We start from the raw sequence: 26,223 nt of genomic DNA on the forward strand, positions 1-26,223 counted from the left end.
TGGTGATGTCAACGTCTAACACAACCGTTCTAAATCTTTGTTCACACGTGTCTGCACAAAATGTACGAAAGATCAAATGAGAACTTTCCACAATGTCCCCGTCAGTACAGGGAGTGTCAAATAGCCCCGTCTGAATATTAGTGGGCATTATGTGAGCCAGATCAAAGTGCCAGTCAACTATTCTGCTTCAACAGTGAACTTTTGGTTCCTCCTGGTGCAGAGGAATGCCGTGGAGCCGCCCAAAGAGGACCACTTAGATGTGGGCCCACAGTTTTGATGGCCACAAAAGGGTCTGGAAAGGTAGAGGAAAGCTTTCCAGTCCTTTACCATAATCTCCAGATCTTTGTCACTTACCAGACCAGTCCAGGCCAGAGCGTGACGATGCCCAGTTGATCCTCATGTACCATGGCCTGGAGGTCTGCACCCAAACCACCGTGAACCAAAGTGTATGACCCCCCCCCTGCCAGCATGAGGGACCTTGGGTGGTTCTACAGAGCCAAACAACACAGTCTGCTGTAGATCCGATAGCCACTACAAATATCTCAAAGGACCCAAATTAGAGTCCTCTGGACATGAAATAACACCCCTATAGTCACGTATACATTCCTGTTACTCAATATAGGAGACATAATAAGATATTTAGGGCTGCACAGCGGGTTAGTGGTTATTGTGCAGACCACACAGCTAAGAGACCTGAGTTCGATTCCACCCTCGGACATCTCTGTGTGGAGTTTGCATGTTCTCCCCGTGCATGCGTGTTTTTTTTTCCTCCGGGTACTACGGTTTCCTCCCACCTTTTAGCCTGTTTAGCCTGTTTAGGAGACAGGAGGAAAACAAACAGAAATGCACAGGTCAATTTATCGCGACCGGCAAAATTAGGGAGTTTATTTGTAGTAATAGCTGAAACCAGATTTCAATTCCACCCTGGGGCATCTCTGTGTGGAGTTTGCATGCGTGGGTTTTCTCCGGGTACTCCGGTTTCCTCCCACATTCCAAAAACATGCTAGGTTAATTGGTGACTCCAAATTGTCCATAGGTATGAATGTGAGTGTGAATGGTTGTTTGTCTATATGTGCCCTGTGATTGGCTGGTGACCAGTCCAGGGTGTACCCCGCCTCCTGCCTGAAGACAGCTGGGGTAGGCTCCAGCACCGCCCGCGACCCTTGTGAGGATAAGCGGTAGAAAATGAATGAATAAGACATTTAAAATTCACGCATTAGCATTGGGAGAACCCCTTTTTGTACTTCCTGTTGTTGTCTCATCAATGTAACATCACTGACACCTGCTGCGGCAGAGCGAGGAACGTTATGTTATGTGCCAACGTTATGTTGAATAATGCACAGATCATCAATGAACATAAAGCATATTTGGATAATGACCGTACCACATAGAATACTGTGTCAGCTTTCTGTTACTATATATTCCAGAGACAGTTTTGATACGTGACCTTGTATTGTTTTATAGTTTTATAGTGAGTCAGTGTCTTTGTATTCTACCCTGCCAAAAAAAACACCCACTCACAAGAATATTGCCAGTACATCCAACCCACACATCGTGCTCCCACTTTTATACTCAACACACATTGCTATTCCTTTGTGTCTTTTCCTACATTTTATTACAACTACAGTTATGTCATGATACTTCTAAAAGGAAGTTTCCGATTGAGATGTAGGTTATGTTGCAGCAGGAACAAAATACTGACAGGCGGTCAGTGCTAATTAGAGCTTCTCAGCAGGAGCTGGACAAGCTCAGTGGCCTGCACTGAAGGCTAATTTGTCACTTCAGATGTACAAAAGGCTCCCTGCTGGCACACGTTGAAAAGACTGGGAAATAGGCAATGACTGTATTCCTGAGGCATCTATAGAAATATTTACATACATTTAATCCTTGTTTAGTGTCCTGTTTTTCATTTTCAAAATAATTATTATCATTATTGAACATTAAGGATATCAATAATGAATCAAATCACAGTTTTCTGACTGACAGAGTTTTAAAGTCTGCAATTTGACAAAGCATAAAAATGATAAGGAGACTTGGAAACAGAACATGATGCTTGGAGAGTATTGACCTGCACCCTTTCAGCCGTATTTCTCTGAGTGTGTGTTCATGTGTTCATGTGTGTGTGTGTGTGTGTGTGTGTGTCCAAGGGTAGGTTTAAGAAGAGAGCAAAGCGAGTGGGAGCTTTTGTGCTGTTAATGTGTGGACTGAAGGGAATGTGGAGTCCAATGGGAATGACAGAAACAAGATAAAGAATTGCTTTAATCGTCCTTACCACCCGGACCCTTTTCTTTTTTCACCATTTTAAAAGCGCCTCCCATTTCTCTTTCATCTGACATCATGGAGATAAACGTCTTCATAGGTCAGGCCGACCATCATCATCATCATCTGCCAATACTGGCTGTGAAACGGGATATCGGTTCATATCGGTATAGTTTTCCCATAATGATACAGCCGTCACTCACCAAATTGCGGTTAAAATTTTCATAAATATATTCATAAATTATCCTGTTTTGCAATTTAATACAGCCTGTTATTAGTCGAAAAATTAGCATACTTAAGCTTAATGTATGTATTTTTCCCTAAATCAAGCACTCACTAAATCAACATGAGTATAGGGTATTTAGAAAATACAGAAAAAATGTAGTATTCTACATTTTCTCCAATTATGTTTACTATATTGGCTAATACAAGTGTAAATGTGACTATAGGGGTGTTGTGTCATGTCTACAGGGCTCTAATAATGTTACAAACTGTATTGAGAAAGTTATAAAAGGATTTTCTCTGTTCTAACACAAATATATTTCATTTATAAACAAGCAGTCCTACTTATTCACTTATCACAGGCAGGACTGGAACCAATTAACCGTGATAATCGAGGGATTATTCTATTCAGTGGTTATGTGAGGGAATAGAAAGGGGTGGAAGGTGTCTTTCTTTAAAACTTCAAATTGAATGTTTTCCCCATAGTGAGTTTATGCATAATGTGTTGAATGAGTCCAGTTTATACGTAATTTCACAGATTGTGCTTATGTGGATGTTTGTGCCACATCAAAATGTGCAACTTTGCAAATTGGATTCTTATTTTGTGAATATTCATTCATTCATTTATTTTCTACCACTTATCCTCATGAGAGTCGCAAGGGTGCTGGAGCCTATCCCAGCTGTCTTGGGGCAAGAGGCGGGGTACACCCTGGACTGGTCGCCAGCCAATCACAGGGCACATATAGACAAACAACCATTCACACTCACATTCATACCTATGGACAATTTGGAGTCACCAATTAACCTAGCATGTTTTTGGAATGTGGGAGGAAACCGGAGTACCCGGAGAAAACCCACGCATGCACGAGGGAGAACATGCAAACTCCACACAGAGATGGCCGAGGGTGGAATCAAACTTAAGTCTCCTCGCTGTGTGGTCTGAACGATAACCACTAGTCCGTTGAGCAGCCCTAAATATCTTATTATGTCTCCTATATTGGGTAACAGGGGTGTATTGGTGACTATAGGGGTGTTATTTCATGTCCAGAGGGCTCTAATTTGGGTCCTTTTTAGATATTTTTATCGGCTATCGGATCTACAGCCGACTGTGTTGCTTGGCTCTGTAGAACCACACAAGATCACTCATGTCAAGGAAAACAGCCATTCACACTCACATTCATACCTTTGGACAATTTGGAGTCGCCAATTAACCTAGCATGTTTTTGGAATGTGGGAGGAAACCGGAGTACCCAAGAAAACCCACGCACGCACGGGGAGAACATGCAAACTCCACACAGAGATGGCCGAAGTTGGAAGCGAACTAGGATCTCGAGGCCCATTTTGTGAATATATTGAGCTCTCGTACTTGTTATTTTAGTTGACTATTGGTCATTATTTTCAAATTACTCATGACAAGATGCGACCTGACAATTTGGAAGAAAACCAGTGTTTCCTATATTGGTATTGGTTGTTCTACACAGTGTTGATTTATTGGCTATTTCAGTAAAAATGCTGTACCAAAACCTTTTGATTTCATCCCAAGACCTCGGTTCAGCGAGCATCAAAAGATCAACTATCTGCATGTGTTTTGCTTCGCTTTCCACATTCCCGAACAGGGACCAGCTTTAACACGTTTCAGGTTAAAAGGTTCCATGAAAGAGAGAGTGTAACCCTGGAACACATTATTTCCATTATTTCCGACAGGGAATTCATTCTGAACTCTTGGAGTCACTAATAGCGTAGTGCTTCCCCAGCCTGACTTGTGTGGAGACAGTGTGGGCTCATTTCCCACTCAGTGACTCAGCGCCCGTCTTTGTGTGTGCCCTGTGATTGACTGGTGATCAGTCCAGGGAGTAGGCAGTCTTTCACCCCCCCAAACCCCCATGGCCCTGGACAGGATAAACGGTAGAAAACGGATGGATGGATGAAGAAATCGGAGGGTGATAATCTCCCGGAAATACATTAAGTTCAAAGTTTGACGTTCTTACTGTACTATGAGTTTCTTTGATGCCCTATTAGCAGTTTCAGCTAAAATCTGATTTTTTATGTAGTTGGAGGGTGAGGTCAACAGGCGGATTGGTGCAGCGTCTGCAGTAATGCATTCACTGTACCGGACCGTCATGGTGACGAGAGAGTTGATCTCCCGTCTAATCCCACCCTCACCTATGGCCATGAGATCTGTGTTGGGACTGAAACAACGAGATGGCGAATATAAGCGGCCGAAATGAGTGTCCGAAAACTCAGATAGTTAATATGTGTGATGTCGTGCACACTTTTCCATGTGTTCCCGGAAGTAAAGATTGCTGCAGTGTTTGCTCTCCTTAACACATTTGAGACAGTTTCAGGCATTGGGGGCAAGAATTGGGCTGCACGGCGGACGAGTGGTTAGCACGCAGGCCTCACAGTTGTTCCTCCGGGTACTCTGGGTACTCCTCACATTGTTTACATTTTGTCTCAACAAAGCTCATTTGAAAATAATGACCAATATTCAACTAAAATAACAAGTACCAGAGGTTAGACTTATATATTCACAAAATGGGCCGAGAGACCCTAGTTCGATTCCATCCTCAGCCATCTCTGTGTGGAGTTTGCATGATCTCCCCGTGCATGCTTAGGTTTTCTCCAGGTACTCCGGTTTCCTCCCACATTCCAAAAACATGCTAGGTTAATTGGCGACTCCAAATTGTCCATAGGTATGAATGTGAGTGTGAATGGTTGTTTGTCTATATGTGCCCTGTGATTGGCTGGCCACCAGTCCAGGGTGTACCCCGCCTCTCGCACCAAGACAGCTGGGATAGGCTCCAGCACCCCTGCGACCCTCGTGAGGATAAGCGGTAGAAAATTAATGAATGAGTGCAAGAATTTTGGCTATGACGGGTTGTGGAAAAATTGCAAAGACGCCTGTTCCTTGGCGCGTGTGGGCGGGATATTGCCGCTAGCTACTTCAATGACACAAGACATGACAAGATGAACTTTTGCTCACCTCGGTGAGTACCTTTATCCGACTCTTAAACAATAAACCATGCCTTCCGTGGACATGGATTATAAAAATTGGAATTGTACTGTTCACATTAGCCACGTTTACATTGACCCAAATATTCCAATTCCATTCGGGTTATTTGCTCAAACGGAAAGAGTGTAACCTTTCCGAAAGAAAAGTGCCAATCCGAATGAATATATAATCGGATTCCCAGGGGTGGAATATTCCTTTCCCCAATCCGATTGAGGTATCTTGTACCCGCTCAATCGGAAAGTTGTTGCACCGCGTTCATCTTCGTGGTGTTTTTCTTCTTGTGTGCATTACCGCCATCTGTGGAACAGAATCTAAACCCTTCTATACTTTATTCACAAGTCCAGTTTTATTATAAAACATGTGCCGAGCTTAATTATAAAATATTAGCAAGATTGAGCTTTATCTTTTCCTGTTCCCGGGTGCGTTCTTTCAACAAATGCTGAGATATGACGTAACACGCAGCTCGAGACATTCTTCGATTTAAAAAAATGGAGGCGAGCAATCGGCACTAGACTGCTGTGGAAAGTTTGTTTTTGATTCAAACTAAATTTCAAGACTGGACGAACGAAAAACTGGCAATACGGAGTTATTCCAACAAGTTAAAGAAAAACTTGAGGATATTATATTTTTATATTATTATATTTACTGCGCATGCCCCATTGACTATTCTGGTTGATTATAGCGGTGCATGTAGACATGCGATTGGAATATTCCTTTCCATGTATACCATTGCTTTTGGAAAGGTCATCCGGAAAGATTCCATTCGGAAAGAGAAAAACTCCTCATGTAAACATGGCTATTGACGTTACGCTACTTAATACGCTTCTGCCTTGGAGACTATATGTCTGTAAGTAATGTGCAACGGTAATTATATGATGCCTGTGTGGATTGAGAAATGTTGTAGAGTAATTGTTGTTTAATTAGGACACTAATTACGTCTAGCATGGAGATTGTAGCTGCTGTGTCAGCCACTGACCGAGTACTCTGGTGTCATCTTTTTCTGGATGACAGGTTATAGTCCATTTTTTTCCGTCTTTGTGATGCTTTTTTTTTGATAGACACGACTTAATAAACTGGAAAATACACTACATTTTGTACATCAAAGCGATGAAATCATCAATTTCTTAAAGAAATAACTATACCTTAAAAAAAACATCCATGTTTTTGACTCATATACACCCAGACAGAATAAAAGAATGACGCATGGACTAAGAATGACAGCAATGGAATTAGCAATGAAAAAAGCCGCAGGTCACCTGACTCCATCATCAGACACAAATGTGACCCAAACCGAATTGAAAATTCAGCGGCCGCCCTCATGCAAGTCCTAGTATGTACTCAGTCAAGCATGAAGGATGTAATACCGTATACTGTTATTAATACGCAGCGTCTGTGGAGAAATAAATAGCATGTGTTATTCTGAGCTCTCTGTTTACAGATTCAATCGATGGCTCGCTCATCTGAGAAGCTGTTAACACGATCAGATTGTTCTCTTGAAAGCTCGCCGTGTGTGTGCGCGTGCCAATCTTGATACTCCAACAACGGTAACGCTATCAGTGTGCCACCAACCTATTAAACACATTTAGAGACGTTTGCCTTGCATGCCAAATACTGTTAAGTATAGTCTAATTCAGGTATTATTTAAATTTATCAAAATGAATGTCCTATTCAAAAGGAGATTTTTTTTTACTAATTGTGTAATCAAGGTGAAAGGATATAACAGCATGGGACAAATATTAGTATCACACAAAAACACTTTTAGCATATCAGCATTAATTCATTTATACCACCGTGACTGATATAATTTAACTACTTTATGATTTAATAAGGTGCTGTCAATCATGCCATGTATTCAGTTACTGTATTTATTATATTATATTATATTTATAAAAAATTATATTCATAATTTATAAAAATAAATTATATATTATATTATATTCCTTAGTAATCATCATATGGGTATATAATATTAATAAGCAATATGTGTTCTATTACATTTTACTGCTTTTACTCATCCTTTCTGTATAAATGATCATTTTATATTTATAATAATATAATAACACCCAACCCAATATACATAATAAAACCACATAATTTGCCACCATGAAGATTTTCATTATAACAGTAACGTGGAAGGATGCATTATTATATTCCATCTAACATCATTTGTTTTACGTGGGCGTACCAAGTGTCAGTTTACTGTTTTGCAAGAGAGACTCAGCCGTGTAGCAACAGTGCCCTCTGGTGGTGGCTTATGTACTGCAACCTGACTCAAGAAAGAGATGCTGTGCATATTATCATGGATCCTGAAAAGGATACAGTAAAAACTGTCAACTCCATCCTAGGGGATCAAAATCTTCTTCTAAATTATTGTTTATTCTTTTTAATTAAACCTACTAAATACTGTTTGTGAGCCAATCAAATCCTCTGTGTAAATAAATATGAAACACAACAGCATTGTATAAACTCCATCAGCCTTTATCCTTTGGTTGGCTAAAGGATTAAGGCGGCTCCTTTTAATGGTCCTTATGTTTTCTTGTGTACCCTCCCTGTGGAATGGAAAAATCAATATAACAGAATGAATATGTCCATTAAATAATGAAAAATGTTTTTTAGGATAGGAAAGACTTTCCATTGGATCGATAGGTGATTTACCCTTTGCACACATTAACGTTTATTTGACTTTAACCTCGCAATAAGTATACAAACTAATCCTGTGAAGCACTGACAGAAAATCACTGCTTATTTACACAATGAGTAGCTACAGAACAACATTACTATTCAATAAGGGCGGTCAAATTTGCCCACCTTATTCATTTCAATGAATAATAATAATAATAATAATAATAATAATAATAATAATAATAATAATAATAATAATAATAATAATAATAATAATAATAATAATAATAATAATAATAATAATAATAATAATAATAATAATGTGGAAGCTTCACCCACTTCCTGTGACAATCTGGTAATCCGTCTTCTCCGTTTAGTCGGATTTTCTATTCCTCTAGCTCAGGAGTGGGCAAACTTTTTGAATCAAAAATCTGTCCGAGTGGCCGTCCTTATATGGGTGGTCATAAATGAGAGCAACATATTTACTCACAGTGCAACAAAAGTAAGACACATCACATCCACAGCAAGTTAACACGTCACATAAATCAACTGCTACTACTACATGAGTGATAAACAACAGTAAACATAACACGCAAAGTGAACTGTTACCTTCAAGTGCCGCAAGGCATGCTAGGTAGTCCAGCGACAACAACAACAACAACATCACTCCATGTTTACTACCTTGACAACCTCCTCAATATAGTTTGCAATCAAACAAAAATATGGCAAAAATGCTGGGAGAGAGTGTACCGGAGGCTACACAGCATGCCTTGCGGCAAGACATGGGTGTAATTTTGGTATGGGTGTTTTGAATAGATATTTATTGGTATGCACACATGGTGCAGTAGGTAGGTTGGTCGATGTGTTGGTCTGTTTGTTTTATTCCGCCAGTTACGGAATTAAATGGAATGGTAGTAAAATGGTCTTGCAAACCAGAAGGTAGGAGAAAACAAGCTTATTTTGGCGAAAATATAAACATTTTGCATGGATACAAACACTACATAGCAAATATACAGGGATTATATTTAAGCCTTCTCTCATCAGGATTTTTATTTTTATTTTTATTTTTATTTTTATTTTTATTTTTATTTTTATTTTTATTTTTATTTTTATTTTTATTTTTATTTTTATTTTTATTTTTATTTTTATTTTTATTTTTATTTATTTTATATATTTTATTCATTGTATAAATCTTTATTCATTGTATATATTTTTTATTTTATTTTACTTGTTAATATAATATTTATTTATTAATTGAAGCATATAGTTACTTTCATTCAACAAGCAAATATTAAGTAAACATAATTAGTGTCATGTCCACTTGTGCTGGAAATGTGATAATAAATATGAAATGAAGCTGTTTCTATATGTGAGACAGTGCACTCGATAAAGAATGGAGAAGAAAAGCGAAATAAGACAAAAGCAAAATGGAGGCGAAAAGCAGAACAACATGGCTGAGCTGGGTAGCGCTGATGGAAAAGGTTGTGACTTGTGATTAGGGCACGGCGAATGAAAGGATTCCGACGAAAGAGAGCAAAGACGGGGAATGAGTCTAGCTGATTGGTTTCCATGGAAACTGCTGATGAGGTGTGGGGCGAAAGAAAATTGCAGGTCATTGTAGCTTGGTATGGGTCCCTGTCACTGTCATCTCTCCTCCACACAAACACATTATATCCCGGATAGGTCAACTCCTTCTACTCTCCAGTTACATTATTTTGGACTTTTTATTTTCTTCTGCTGTGTTTTTAAGGCATTTTTAAGGCATCCAGAGCAGAGTGTAGCAGGCTTCTTCACACTTGGCTTCTCAGCGTGACGCATCCAGACACGTGGTGTCCATTGGCAGCATGACTTTGTTCTATCATTTCATGGAATCTGTGCTTAATGCATATTGGTGCAATGTCTGCCTATAGTGTATTCACTGTTATTACTCCATTAGAATATTTGTGTATGATGCTAATAATTATATTAATAAGAATTGTTGCCATTTACCACATAGAGGTGGTCCTCAACTGTGATGTAAGTTGAGCTTTAGTGCAAGTATAGGCGCTTATACTGTAGCTATATTAACTCATAAGTCACTACCTACAGTATGTACACATAACACATAAAAGGATATATGAAATAAATGCAGGAATAAAAGATTTCCTCACAACAGTGCACAAAATCCTTGACCCTTCAATCTTCAATGATAATCGCAACAGTTGAGCGGTTGGGACCAAAAGAGCAGCCAATATTGGTGCCATCTTTGGGCGACAGCCGAGGTAATTGCAGGGCACGTACATACAAACGATTCATACCTATTGGGAAATGTATTTAGACTTTCCAATGAACATGCATATAGCATAACATAAACACGCATATATTCGGGAGGAATATATGGGAGGAAACCTATGCGTACACGGGGAGGACATGCAAACCCCACACAGATGCTCGGATCTAAAGATTCGACCCAGATCCTCCCAATCTCCTGATTGTGTGCACTAACGTGCTCTAACATCGATTCACAAATTAATAATACTATTCTAATAATATAATATAATAATAACAGAGTTGTTAATAATTAATCTTTTATTTTAATTGATTTTATTTTGCTTATTTAATTTTTTTTATTGTTTACTATATCTGTGTATCATCCCGCTACCTCAATAAACTTCAGATTTTAAAATAAATAAATGACATTATTAATTACAAAATTATCAATTTATTGACATGATTAATTTTATTTATTTATTTATTTAATGTATTTAATACTGTTGTATTATATATTTTTTTTTATTTAATAAAATAATAATAATAATAATACATATTTAATGAATGAAATGTCTTCTTTATTATTTTGTTAATAATTAACCATTCATTTTAATTGATTTAATTTTGCTTATTTTATTTTTTTAATTGTTTACTCTGTGTATCATCCCGCTACCTCAATAAACTTCAGGTTTTAAAATAAATAAATGATATTAATTAATTACAAAACTATCAATTTATTGATGTGATTAATTGTTTTACTTATTTAATGTATTAAATACTGTTGTATTATAAATATTTTTTGTAATTTCTTTAATGAAATAACAATAATAACACATTTAATTAATGAAATGTCTTTTTTATTATTTATGTGATGGTAAATAAGTAATGGTATGTAATGCACTACTTTTTCAAATTTCCGAGACACATGAGATACCAGCCTGAATGTTACTCATATCAGATTGGAAACAATGGTATCATACGTACATCACTAGTTCTGGTGGCCACACAGGTCTAATTTGATGGATTACTTTAATATGTATGTACTCCAAATAACTCAACAATGTAGTGAACATGCACAGAAGGAAAACAAACTTTATTATATGTACAGGGCTTTTCCCCTTTGACCCCATTTTGTTGTTGGATGTCTCCAAATAAAAAATGAAAGCTAAAAATAGTCCCTAATGCTTTCTTGTAACACACACACACACACTTGCTCTTCAATGCTGAGTAAGCCAGGGAATTGACTCAGTCCTGAGGTCTGAGAGCTGATGAGTGGGAGGCACACGACAGAGTGGCCTAATGGAGAGCGATCAGAGTGTATTAGAGCCAAGGGGGGCCAGTGTTTCCCCAGACACACAAGGGTGCGGCAGATCGGCCTTGCTATGGTATCTCAGTCCCTCCCTTGAGAGCTGAGGTGTTCAGGTAACGACCAGTTTTTAATATTCTGCAGGTGTACAAATTGAGGGATGTGACACTAAAGGTTTCATTATGTTTTCATTATGCATTAGCCGTCTCGTTCCTCCCCCTCCAAACCCTCAAGGAGAGCTTGACGTGCATCTCTACGAGATCTGAACTTGCATCACGTGCTGAGATTGGTGCTGGGATTGGTCGGCTTTTTGGTATTACAAAACACAATCCGCCAAAACAAACATTGTTCAGTACTACACAGTAGAGTGGTCCGAGTCATCAATAACTCATGATTATTTTGACCAAATTTTGACTCACGGGTATTCACTTACTCCCCCTGCTACCACTCACAGGTGCTCAACAGACACTCAAGTTCCACTGACTCACAGGTTGATAAAGACTTGACACGAAGACGCAAGTTTCACAGACTCATGGGTTGATGAAAACTCATTCATTCATTCATTTTCTACTGCTTATCCTCACGAGGGTCGCAGGGGTGCTGGAGCCTATCCCAGCTGTCTTTGGGCGAGAGGCGAGGTCCACCCTGGACTGGTTGCCAGCCAATCACAGGGCACATATAGACAAACAACCATTCACACTCACATTCATACCTATGGACAATTTGGAGTCACCAATTAACCTAGCATGTTTTTGGAATGTGGGAGGAAACCGGAGTACCCGGAGAAAACCCACGCATGCATGGGGAGAACATGCAAACTCCACACAGAGATGGCTGAAGGTGGACTTGAACTCAGGTTTCCTAGCTGTGAGGTCTGCGTGCTAACCACTCGACCGCCGTGCAGCCCTAAACTCAGTTCCACTGACTCACAGATTGATAAAGACACAACACGAACACTCAAGTTTCACCCACTCATGGGTTGATGAAGACCCAAATTTCTCACATAAACTGGAGTTTCACTGACTCGTGGGTGGTCAAAAAAAAGACTCAAGTTCCACTGACTCACAGGTTGATAAAGACTCGACACTAAGACTCAAGTTTCTCTGACTCATGGGTTGATGAAGACCCGAATTTCCCTAATTGTAAACATTTTACTGACTCCTCATGGGTGGACGAAAACTCTAGTTTCCCTGACTCATGGGTGATCAACAAAGACTCAGTTCCACTGACTCACACGTTGATAAAAACTCAACACTAAGACTCAAGTTTCACCGATTCATGGGTTGATGGAGACCCAAATTTCCCTAAATATTAAAATTTTACTGACTCACATAAACTGGAGTTTCACTGACTCGTGGGTGGTCAAAAAAAAAGACTCAAGTTCCACTGACTCACAGGTTGATAAAGACTCGACACAAAGACTCAAGTTTCACCAACTCATGGGTTGATGAAGACCAGAATTTCCCTAAATGTAAAAACTTTACTGACTCATCATGGGTTGATGAAAACTCTAGTTTCACTGACTCACGGGTGCTCAACAAAGACTCAGTTCCACTGACTCACACGTTGATAAAAACTCAACACTAAGACTCAAGTTTCACCGATTCATGGGTTGATGAAGACCCAAATTTCCCTAAATATTAAAATTTTACTGACTCACATAAACTGGAGTTTCACTGACTCATGGGTGGTCAAAAAAGACTCAAGTTCCACTGACTCACAGGTTAATAAAGACTCGACACTAAGACTCAAGTTTCACCGACTCATGGGTTGATGAAGACCCGAATTTCCCTAAATGTAAAAATTTTACTGACTCCTCATGGGTTGACGAAAACTACAGTTTCACTGACTCACGGGTGCTTAACAAAGACTTAGTTCCACTGACTCACAGGTTGATAAAGACTCAAAACGAAGACTCAAATTTCCCCGACTCATGGGTTGATGAAGACCCGAATTTCCCTAAATATTACAATTTTACTGACTCATCATGGGTTGACCAAAACTCTAGTTTCACTGACTCACGATAGCGCAACAAAGACAGGAGTTTGGTGTTTGAGGTTTCGCTTGGCGTAGCAGTAGCTCATGTTCAGGATGCTCGTGCCTGTTGTGACATAATTCAAACCTGCAATAAAAGCATGAAAATAATCCACTTGTGGTCAAACGCCTGTATGGTGCATGGCTAGTGACGCCGTTTCAAAATGTTTTATGAGTTTTTGACACTGCCTCTCACGGTAAAATCTTGCCAGCCCACAAAAAGCCCATATGGAAAATGCACTGTTAAAAAATAGAGAACCATTTCCAAAGCATCACAGCACATCTGCTGAAAAGCTTTTCTGTCATATTTTGTGTTTGAATCATGTTGTTCGCAAACATGCTGGAAAAACACTCAACACGCCACAGAACAACTGTAGCCACTTCAGAACACCTCAGCTGCTCCCGGTGTTGTAACAAGGCGGGATGTGCAATGCCAAGAGGGATTGTCAGGCGGCGTGTTTGTCGAGCTGTCCCCAACTCCACAGATCACAGTGAAATATTCATTACTAACACCGAGATTGCAGATGGAAATCTAAAAGCTAAAAGGGCTTCTGTCACGTGACCGAACTCGCATTTGTATAAAAAAATAATAATAATACAGAACTGTGATCAAGGTGACACTGTTTAATCCCATGTTGGGAATGAACATGGATTCTTACCTCAACAAACAGGAAACAGGGAACGATGGAGCTGCTGCTCTTCACACCTGGCTTCTCCTCCGCTGCCATGCCTCTGTGTAAATTCTTCAACCTCTCAACTCCTCCTAATCCAGAAGCAAAGAGCATCAAATTAGTCCTGAGTGGAAAGATTAAGTGGAATCTGACCAAGACAAATGAGCTGTGGAAATACAATGGTGTTCTATTTCATTCAGTCCAGTATTTCTATACATTTTTTTAAATTGAGTATTCATATTTTATGAGTGTGGAAGTCATTATGCTATCTGCCTTTTGCAGTCTGAGAAATTGCTTTACATATTTTATATCTTAAAGACCAATGTGTCTGAAGGACATATATCATTCCGAGACCCAGAAAAATATAATATTTTATATTATATTATATATTTTCCGGACTATACGTCACACTCTTTTTTCATAGGTTGGCTGTTCTTGCGACTTATACTCTCGATTGCGTTATAAAAAAAAAATAAAAAAAAACAGGTTATGTCACATAAACACTGGGCACCTTTTCTGTTGTTTATTTTTTGTGTTAGCTTGTTCTCTATTATTTTATTAATGTTAGAACTTGCCTTCCAAGACGACATAATGTCTGTTTTGGTCAAGTAGTAAAATTAAATAAAAATAAAAATAAAAATAAAAATAAAAATAAAAATAAAAATAAAAATAAAAATAAAAATAAAAATAAAAATAAAAATAAAAATAAAAATAAAAATACAAATACAAATACAAATACAAATACAAATACAAATACAAATACAAATACAAATAAAAATGAACTTATACGATTGTGCGATTTATAGTCCAGAAAATACAGTAGTTTATACCCCCCACGACCCTCGTGAGGATAAGCAGTAGAAAATGAATGAATGAATGAATTTATTGCACATCTCTGTGTGGAGTTTACATGTTCTCCCCATGCATCCAAGTACTCCGGTTTCCTCCCACATTCCAAAAACATGCTAGGTTAATTGGTGACTCCAAATTGTCCATAGGTATGAATGTGAGTGTGAATGGTTGTTTGTCTATATGTGCCTTGTGATTGGCTGGCGACCAGTCCAGGGTGTACCCCGCCTCTCGCCCGAAAACAGCTGGTATAGGCTCCAGCACACCCGCGACCCCCATGGGGAAAATGATGATAAAGATTGTTGTTACTTATTTACATATATACTTTTTGTGCTGTTTTTTGTTACTGTAGATCACACATGGGACCAAAACAACCTCATGTTGCAATTTCATCTGGCCCGCGGAACTGTTTGGAAAATAGCATCAAGTTGGCCCACATCATTGACCTTATCAAACAAAGTGCTAACAGCAATCTGCGTAATTTATGCCGACATAAAGACACATTCACCAGCCGTGATGCACATTTGTCTCCCAACTTGCACGGTACGCCCAGGGAACAGGGATAAAAGACATGTAGGCTGCTTACTGATCTATTCATCTGTGCTAATTAAGACACTTTCTAAAAATCTGGCTATTTTTTCTGCATGGATTATTGGGACATAGTACCATGCCACTTTCAATATGGAGAAATATAGTGTTAAACATTTCAGGGTGAATAATAAAGAAGATACAAGGTTAGGGGGGTGCGGTGGGGTGGGGGGTAATGTCCACTTAAAGTAGTTTTGGTCCCCTGTATGATTGACTTTGAAACCCCTATACATAGTACATCCCTATTTATTATTCATTCATTCATTTTCTACCGCTTATCCTCACGAGGGTTGCAGGGGTTGCTGGAGCCTATCCCAGCTGTCTACAGCCGAGACACCCTGGACTGGTGGCCAGCCAATCACAGGGCACACATATAGACAAACAACCATTCACACTCACATTCATACCTATGGACAATTTGGAGTGGCCAATTAACCTAGCATGTTTTTGGAATGTGGGAGGAAACCGGAGTACCCGGAGAAAACCCACGCATGCACAGGGAGAACAGGCAAACTCCACACAGAGATGGAATTGAACTCGGGTCTCCGAGCTGTGAGACCTGCGTGCTACCCACTTTTCAACCGTGCAGCTCGGCCCTATTTATTATTGAAAAGAAATTATGTGTGAATAATTCTTAGTTACTTATGGACAAAATGTGATATGTAGTATATACACATACTGTATAGACATACTATATAGTATTAAAATTAGTATAATATGGGATTTAAATTCATATTTCGATCCATGTTAATGTCAAAACCACAAAATAATAACACATTGTTTTTGCACATTTAAAAAATACAATATAGTGTTTAAGCACAAGTATGGATTTTGCACCCATATCAGATGGTGTCTTAACGACAACCAACCCTGCTCTTAATCTCTTCTTTTCGCCAGTGGAAGGAATAGGCTTGAAGGATGAATAAGGCATGAAGCCAAGCTTTTAGCAGTCCTCGGAACAATGTTAGAATGCTTTTAGAGAGGATTATTTGCACAATGTGACTGTCTGTGTGTGTGTGTGCGTGTGTGTGTGTGTGTGTGTTACGTGCGCCTAGATACCAAAAGATCAAGGTATCAAAAAACAGAAGGCAGGAATCATTCTTACTTATTTCAGTCACAATGACAATTTCATCCCGGGAAGAGATGGTGTAAGAGGATGAGGCATTGAAGACATTCTCCTCCTCGCTGTGGGAGGCCACACAAAGAGCTTCTCTCTCAAAGTTAGGGACACCAGCTGAGAAAGTACACGTATGAGTTGGTGGTGTGGCTATTGTGTTTTGGGAGAGATGTCCTACGTGACCAAAGTTGAGTGGGAGAAGCTTTGATCATGGAAATAGAAGTAGGACACCTAACCAGGGGGGGTTTCATTGGAATGATAAATCTTTTACATTCCCTACTGATGTGCAGGTGGACTTCTGAGCTGTCCTACATATTATGGGGTACAATTTCGCTCTAAGCCTTTCTCAGTTTTGAATTATCAATAGCCACGTTTACATGGACCCAAATATTCCAATTCCATTCGGGTTATTTGCTCAAACGGAAAGAATGTAACCTTTGTATACACCTCATTCCGAAAGAAAAGAGCCAATCCGGTATATAATCGGATTCACAGGGGTGGAATATTCCTTTCCCCAGTCCGATTGAGGTATCTTGTACCCACTCAATCGGAAAGTTGTCAGGGTGTGTTCTTTCAGCTGTGACTTAACACGCAGACATCTCTCCAGTTTCGAAAATGGCGGCAAGCAGTCATCACTGAACTACACAAAGTTCATTTTTGAAACAAACTTTAAAAGAACTGAACATTCAAGTTGCTGCTTTAAAAAAAAGCGTAGCAACTGTCCCAACAACCGTGGTAATCACACTCTCGTCCGCCATCTTTGATGAGTCACGTGATGTGTTTACGTTTTACTGCGCATGCCCCATTGGCTATTCCGTTTGATTATAGCGGTGCATGTAGACAGGAGATTGGAATATTCCTTTCCATGTATACACAGTTTTCTGGTACGTCATTCGGAAAGATTCCATTCTGAAAAAGAGAAATCTCCTCATGTAAACGTGGCTAATGAAAATATTACTATGAATATTACTAAGAATCCGAAAACTATTTTCAGTCACAAATGACTATGTGAAGTATTTGCAAAGCAATCCCTGAGTATGTCGACAATATTTTGTGTTTCTGAAGTACAGATAGCTGAGTACTATCACTCAGCTACACAAACATAGCGATGTACGAGACAGATGGTGTTTACAGTGATTATAGCCAAGATGTGAGTGATGTGTCCATAATTTTCAAGGCGAAAAGAAGGGAGAAACATTTGGAGATCATGCAAAACATGGACTTGAGCCTTAGAGATGAAGATCTGTTGCCTTCAAAACACACAATGGTAAATGTAAATTACTCTTATCCTTGTCCTTGTTGTCTTTATAGCCTGAGTTACTTCAAATTTGTCGCCATTGCAACCACAGCTGCCTCCGCCACAGCCAACTGTCAAAACATGTTCATATAACATGTATAATTACAGCCGTGTCGCTATGTAAACAAGAGACTTACTATGTTCTTTGGCAACTTTGACGTCGTTCTTGTCTTTTTCCTGTGTAGCAATGGGATAGAATCCGTTTTCAAAATGCGTTTACGCTGTACTTTCAAGATAAAGGTTTCTAGAACAGAACATGAGGTGCGTATCTGTCTCTGCACTTGCGTCGTCCAATTTAGTCTTAAACTTTGCTCTTTTGGAAAAGAAAACAAACTTACAGTATGACTGATAATATGAACATCCAGCAGCAACACATCGTTTTAGCATGAATACTATTTTGGAAAAAAATATCCAGAAACCTTTGTTTACTCTATCATGTCTGGGACCCTTTAAGTCTTATCCAAAGCCATACAGGTGGTCCTCAGTTTACGGTGTTCTGTGTTACGATATTTCATAGTGAGGACCTTACTCCCATAAAACTAAATTAAAGACATAATTTGGTCTGAAAACACAAGACTTGCTTAAGATCTAGTTACATACAGTTCCTGGCAGAAAGAATACAGTAGAATTGCCTTCAGCGCACCAACGAAAAGGAAAGCCGTCACCATGGAACACCAAGAGCTGATTAATAATTGATTTTCGAAAAGGAGCGTGAAGGACGACTGCAGTAACATTTGACGATGCAGTACAAACAAAAATCCTTTTTATATCTTCGTCCCTTTCCTTCCTTTGGATTTTGTAGCTCTCTCTCTCTCATGCATTATATTATCCAGTCCTTCTGTGGATGCTTTGTTTATGGCATTCATCTCTGTGTTATTTCTGACTTAGATGCTGCATTCCTGCTGGGAAGTAGGGAATATCCGACTGGAGCATATTTAGAAGCACATTATTATCAATAGGCTCAAAGCTAGTGAATATGCTGACTAAAAGTCTTAATATTTGACTACAACCGTATCATATGTTGTCTCATCATATTTGCATATATAGTCAGAGATATATACTGTATATACCGTACTGTGCTAAGACCTGTGTAGTATTTATTGTGATATAAAACATACAGTATGCCAATATGATAAAGGCCACTGTAAACCACAACTCCATTAAAGGGGACCTATTATGCTTTTTCCACTTCTTTGACCTATAAAAGTAGTTTGAATGTAGTATTCTCGTGTTAAACAATCCCAAAATTTCAGATAATGAGGTTTGTGCATTTGGAAAAGAGCCCTGAAAGAAGTTTGGGGTGGCTCTGAACGCTCTGTTGCAGAGGGCGTTCTAACACTGGCGATGTGTGATGTCACAGATTGGCGGGCTTCCTTATATGGGCGTGTGCTGTAACTCTGCCAAGGTATTCTACTTTCCCCGCCCTCCCCCAATAGTCAGTCAGAGTGGGTGTGCCTGGAGGCGGAAAGAAATACAGCCTGAATAGATGCAGATTCTGGAAGATCTAGAAAGGTTTTCTGCTGGTTATGTGTAGCTGCTCTATAGGAGTCCACAACTCAATACAAATGGCCGAAAAATAAGCATAATAATTTAATAATAATTTAATATCATATATATTATCTTATATCTTACCAATATTATCTTTGTAAAGGAAAAATATTGTACATATGTAGCTATTGTTGTTGTATTGTTTTCACTAAACTAAACTGGCTGGTTAGCATAATCACTTAAAGCAGTGGAATAAAACATCCCATTCATTTAGCTGTCATAATACATTGCATAAAATTCTATGTATTACTACAAAAATATTTGATTCATAACTAAGGAATTTGCAAAAATTCCTGGTCAGGTCGGGAACCTTCTAACTTCAAGAAACAACGGACTACTGTTCAGGAGCACCACGGTTTTAATTATTAATTTGTTCCAATACTTTTCCCATATCACGGAAATGTATTAATCGCACTCGAGTCTAGAACCAATTAACCGCTATAGACGAGGGGCGACTGCATTGCAAGATTTGGTGTTGGTTTGTTGTGTGAACCAGTAATGAATAAACAAGCAATGTTAGGACTAGTCCTCCAAGTCTTAATTAACAACACATGATCCATCTTGCCAAAGGGCATAATACAATATTGTAATGGTCAATATTGTTTGATAACCAAGACAGTGTACAAGAATTGGCCAATTTCTTTTGTCTGAAATGGAATCATACAAAAACTGGGCCATTGAAAAACTGAGGTTTGACTGTATGAGCTCAGTTTTGCTTGTTCTTATTGATGTACTTTGAAATCTGGTGTAAAACCCTATGCAGATTTCCTGAGAATGTTATGCAGATTGAAAATCACTCCAGATGGTTTTAATCCGATAAGCGCAGGCAAAGTGAAAAGGAAGCTTAATCTGATACAATCTGTACATCAAATCAGAAAAAGTCCAACTAACCTGTCAACAGAGGCAAAGTTGGCTAGATATATACATTACCAATAAAAAGGTGGCTATGAAAGCAGTAAATGGAGCTGCAGAGGGAAATGCGGCTCTTTAGTGGACATGCATAATGTCGAAGGCAGGACATTGGAGTCCCATGCCGCTCCAAGGACTCCCAGTCAAAGCAACCCAGGCAGCCATATGCCCTCTCTTCTGGCTCTGCAGTCCATCACCGTGCCCCGGGACATATACAGTACATACGCTTGTTATTTGAGCAAATACACCCTTCCACACAGAACCCATTTGCCACAACAACGCAGCTATTGCTTGCTTTTCAAGTTATTTGAACCTTGCCGTACAGTTCACATCACCATTGAAGAATAAATCCACAATCGGTAGAACAAGGGAAGGTGCAGTAGTGCAGCATGAAAGTGCCAACTGTCAGTCAGTCAGTCAGTCAGTCATTCTTCTGTTTCAGTGCACTTCATGTCAAGCGATGCCACAACCTAAATATTCAAGAGAGCAGAGCATTTCTGGAGTGGAAAATGGCTCTTTGCTTTATAGTGAGTGTCTGCACTGTTTGGTGTCACAACCATAAATCCAGTCCAAGATCTACCAAAAATATGTTCATTCCTATTACTCGGTGCTACTGGCACCGAGTAATAGGAATTTGTATACACGGACAAGAAATATTGTTTAAAAAAAAAAAAGTGCCTTCAAAATATCTAGTTTGGTTGTATGGACTGGAAAACACAATAGTGCCATAACTTGAGTCCCTACCTAGTCCAATATCAAATTTATCATAATGACACGATAGAAACTGTGTATTTTAGAGAGGTTTTTCTAAAGTAAAGCTCAAGTCTTCCAAAGTTGACCTTGGCCACAGAGTACACTGTAAACTGTATTCTGGACTGGACAGTCAAATCTCAATAAACTAAACTTTAATAGCTTAGATTATGACAAGATATGCAAATAGGCTACACCCGGTTTAATCATAAAACGACAAATTTGAACTGTAGCAATGTCATCAATGATGTTTGTACTTTACTGCCTTCTCGTGTCAGGACACAGGGATATAAACAAGGTTTGGTTGTTTGGGGGGTTTTGGGACCCCCAAAAGTTATAGTTATAGCTATAATTATATATTAATTATTTTAGTCAATTTGACCTGAGGTTCTATAACAGTTGTTCTTTTAAAACCGGACAAACAGACTTAAGAACAGCTTCTTTCCCAAAGCCATCACTGCAATGAACAATCATAAATGAACATTACTTATTTGTGCACTACTAAAATACACACCTCACTGCTATGTACATTCATTCATTTTCTACCGCTTTTTCCTCACGAGGGTCGCGGGGGTGCTGGAGCCTATCCCAGTTGTCTTCAGGAAAGAGGCGGGGTACACCCTGGACTGGTCGCCAGCCAATCACAGGGCACATATAGACAAACAACCATTCACACTCACATTCATACCTATGGACAATTTGGAGACCTAGCATGTTTTTGGAATGTGGGAGGAAACCGGAGTCCCTGGAGAAAACCCACGCATGCACGGGGAGAACATGCAAACTCCACACAGAGATGGTCGAGGGTGGAACTGAACTCGGGTCTCCTCGCTGTGAGGTCTGCGTGCTAACCACTCGACCGCCGTGCAGCCACTGTTATGTACAATAAGTTTCAAATTGTGCAATACTGGACTTATGTGTAATAAGATTCATTCATTCAAGTGAAACTCAGGTAGAATATGTGCAATACTACATTTTGTTTACTAAAATTCCGCATTTTGGTTACTGCGATTCTACATCTTGTTACTGCATTGGTTATTGTTTTTCATGTACATATATTTACACTTATTTTGAACAGCACCTGCCACTTTTATATTTATATTGTTATTCTTTGTTTTATTATTATCCTTTTCCTTATTCTTATTTTTACTTTCTACAAAATGTACTGTGGAGCTGCACTCAAATTTCGTTGTATGCAATACAATGACAATAAAGGCGATTCTGAAAACATATTTTGAGAAAACCCTCGAAGTGTACCCCTTACATAAGCTTGGTGTCTGCCAAAAGCCCCACGTCCATCCATACATGGAAGGATGTCCTTATAAGGAGAAACTTCTGGTCATGTCACATTGTTTAGAACTCTACTCAAACTGTTGTTAAATAAACGAGCCCTTATCCCTCAAATTGCAGATGTGTCATTCTCAGTAATCCACGACAAACACTGGTTCAACTCTATATCCTCATGAGGGTACATGAAAATTTGGGCTTTGTAAACATGGAAAATTAATTTGAACCTGTTCTCTGGAAGGTTGGTAGAGGATTATTGGAAGTTCTTGCACCCTTTTGTCACTAATTCTGTTTATTTTCTTCATGCACAAAATGTCTTGGAGTTACTTAGTGTTTATGATGTTGAGCTCTGTGGATGAAGCGGTTCAGATGGCTTATTAGACCTTCGACTTTTTCGAAGTGAAAGGCTATGGTCCTCAGCTTGGCTTCTTTACTTGGGAACCCCAAACTATGGTCACATGCTTTGGGAAGTATTGCGGAAAAACGTGTCCTACAGGCTAGCTGGGTTAACCCTTCAGCCTAGATCCCAACTGGTCGTACAGGCCCCTATGACCGGTCTACGTGCAAAAAAAAAAAAGCAATGGAGGGCACATGTGTGATGTGCGGATTTTCGACCAGCAGACCGACTGCATAAGTTCTTTGTCACAAGACAAATTTTGAATGTTTTGCTGATGTCTGGTTTGGGCAAAATGTTGACTTACGGACTCTTATGTGTGTCGTGCACCCCACAAATTAGTGTGGCCAACACGCCTTTAAATACTTTGTATGTCCTCCATGTGTGTCGAGGTCTTAACTTGTCTTAAACAGTTGTGACCAAGGCTTTAGAGCTGCGTCCTCCAGGAGGGTATCAGCTGGTCCCCCTCATTGAAAGGAGCCAGCTATTTCGGATGCCTTCGAACCACAGGGTAAACCAAGGGCACACTTGACGGACTACGTCCCAGAGTCGACTTGGGAACATCTCAGTATTCCCATGAAGAGTTGCCCGGAGACAGGGAATCCTGGGCTTCTGCCTCTGTGACCCATATTAAATGGAAGGAAAGGAACGTATTATAGAGGGTGTTTCTGGTGGTGGTGCGTTCTTATCTTTTGGAATCAAACATGATAAAACTCAGATCATGCAAATTACAAACATAAGTACACCTGAATTGAGTTAGCAAGCATCAAAATTACCAAAATTCTTCAACATCTCAGTATCATGAACATCGTGCTTTATAATCACCTGTGCATTGTTTGGGGAATACCGTGGTGAAATGCTGAATATCACAGAAAGGTACTCCTCCCAGTATATCATACACACCCACAGGCACACTCCACAATCATGGGAGAGCCATGCAACAAACAGATCCTTGGTTACCCACTTGCAGTGCAGAATATGTCAAGCATTCACTTGCATAGCACATGCAGATTATGCTGCTCCAGCACCCAAAGCATGTTGGCTATTAAAATCTCCCCCTTGTGAAGGAGAAATCCATCCCTGCATTTATAACCCCCCCCCCTGCTCCCTCCCTTCTCATTCCCTGCTTACCTCGGGTACCTTGTCGCTGGGCTGACTTTCGCCGTGGTACCAGATTCCTATGCGGTGACCATGTCTGATCAGATGTTGATGATGTAAAAGTAGTGTGACAAATCTCTCCTCACGTCCTCAGCTTCTGTCCACAGCTCCTCAGAGATGAAGAGAAGGAGGCGTGCATCAGCAGCAGCAGCAGCACGTTCACACACACACACACACATGCACACACTACACACACGGCATCCTTTAACAAGCTTGCTCCAAAAACCAGCGCTGACTAATGATTTAAGTGGCAGTATTTGGTCCAATGCAGCTACAGTAGAAATGGGGAGAGAGGGAAAGCATGTCTGAGGAGTAAGAGTGCATCTGTATGTGTGTGAAACAGTGAGGGAGAGAGAGGGGGGGCTGGGGAGGAGGGGGGGGGGGGGGTGAGCGAGAGAGGGAATGCATTATATGTGTCAGCTCATTTGTATTCGGAGCTTGTGTTCCCTCTCCATTCCTCCCCTTGTCTTCCACTGTCCATCTCTCCTCCCACCATCGTTCCTCACGCTCCCCTTTCTCTCCTCCTCCAATCCGTTTACTTTCTTCCTCATGCCTCTTGGCGAGTGTCGTGAGAAACGAAGAGGACATGAACTTCACCCTAACATTAGTGTAAAGAAGGAGAGGCAGTGAACCTTAGAAATATACGCTTTTTGTAAGACCGCCGTACTGATTACTGATCCAGCCCAGTTCAATGAGTGTTGGTAAATGATACATGGCTATTGATCTGCCCCTCCAGGAGCACACGTGACACCCTTGCTCAGACCAGGAAGAGGAAGATCACATCACAATAGTGCATGTATCACGCTTTTGTGTTTTTGTGCAGGTGCTTGGGTAAGACGATGTATCCAAGTTTAGTTGTGATTACGGCGAATGCACAAACAGGTCAGGATGAGAAATAGAAGAAAGAATCATCAATCAAAAGAATACATCACCCTATCACCCTATCACCCCTAGATTCCAAAGTACATTTCTTTGGACCCTCGGGAGTCGTTCATGATTTTGACCGACTTTTTTTGACTCGTCCTAAACTTTTCCATTAGCACCGATATCAAATTTTCATTTTAATTCCAGTTCAGTCACTTATGAGCACATCACTGCATATTTAATGGTCTTGCAATGAAGATCTACTGCCTGACCCACCCCCCCCCCCCAAAAAAAAATGTATTTCAATTTCCCAAAGGTATTGCTTCTCAAATAGTGGGGAGGGGCAAAGCTATTTTTGCCCCTGTTGTGAGATGTGCAATGGAGATACCAACCCAGATCTCCTGACTGTGGCCAACATGCTAACATGCTAACCATTAGTCATCATCATGCCTTGTCCCTTCAGTACACGTTAGAATCTGGACTTGCTTCAGTTGGTCAGGTCTTGGTTCACCAACATCACATGACCAAAAAATGAAGTCATAGGACAATTTGAATAAAATGATTGGGTAATGTTTGTTTTCTATGCTATTTGGCATATTGCAAGACTATGATTCCAGGATGCATGAGACTCAAACAGTGATTCAGTGAACAGAATCCACTCCACTGATCTCAATTTTAAGAGCACGCACTGTTGGATCTTAAAGAGGTTCTAAGTATTCTTGTGAAATGGTAAGACCATAGCCTTTAAAAGCCAAAATCTTGTGGCATTTTAAAGTATTTACATTGTAATAATCTCTTAATGGCAAAGGCAAAAGAAGCTTTCTCTCTTTGAATGCAGTCAGATTCTTGCGCTGCATAAGCAAGGCCTCTCGCAGCACGCCATTGCTGCTGACGTTGGACGCATTAAACATGCTCTGAGTTACGGAACAATAGTCAAGTTGTAGACCCCTCAAAAAAAGGGGTTACGATTGGCTGTATGTCAAAAAGCATCTTCAAAGACCTTGTCTCCTTGAACGTCACATAATTGTCTGTTTGGAATTTGCAAGCAGGCACAGAAGATGGGACATTGAAAGGTGGAAGAATGG

General features: G+C 39.8%; 1 protein-coding gene across 5 annotated transcripts in view; it reads right to left on the bottom strand.

The window, feature by feature from the left end:
- plppr2a (phospholipid phosphatase related 2a) overlaps positions 1 to 26,223 on the bottom strand; it is a 66,444-nt gene that overhangs the window by 38,463 nt on the left and 1,758 nt on the right. For 4 of the 5 annotated variants that reach the window (XR_009119691.2, XM_058050450.2, XM_078797171.1 and 1 more), the window contains exons 1-2: positions 24,248 to 24,587; positions 14,366 to 14,469 (exon numbers count right to left, since the gene is read on the bottom strand). Coding sequence is in view for 4 of the 5 variants with exons in the window: in XM_058050450.2 (XP_057906433.2) it covers positions 14,366 to 14,434 (69 nt within the window). In the remaining variant the exon portion in view is untranslated. Of the gene's footprint in view, positions 1 to 14,365; positions 14,470 to 24,247; positions 24,588 to 26,223 lie in introns of those variants that run through there. The other variant, XM_058050448.2, reaches the window with a different exon arrangement.

Source organism: Doryrhamphus excisus, linkage group LG16, assembly GCF_037039965.1.
Source record: "Doryrhamphus excisus strain RoL-2023G ecotype Guam linkage group LG16, RoL_Dexc_Guam_v1.1, whole genome shotgun sequence".
NCBI lineage: Eukaryota > Metazoa > Chordata > Actinopteri > Syngnathiformes > Syngnathidae > Doryrhamphus > Doryrhamphus excisus.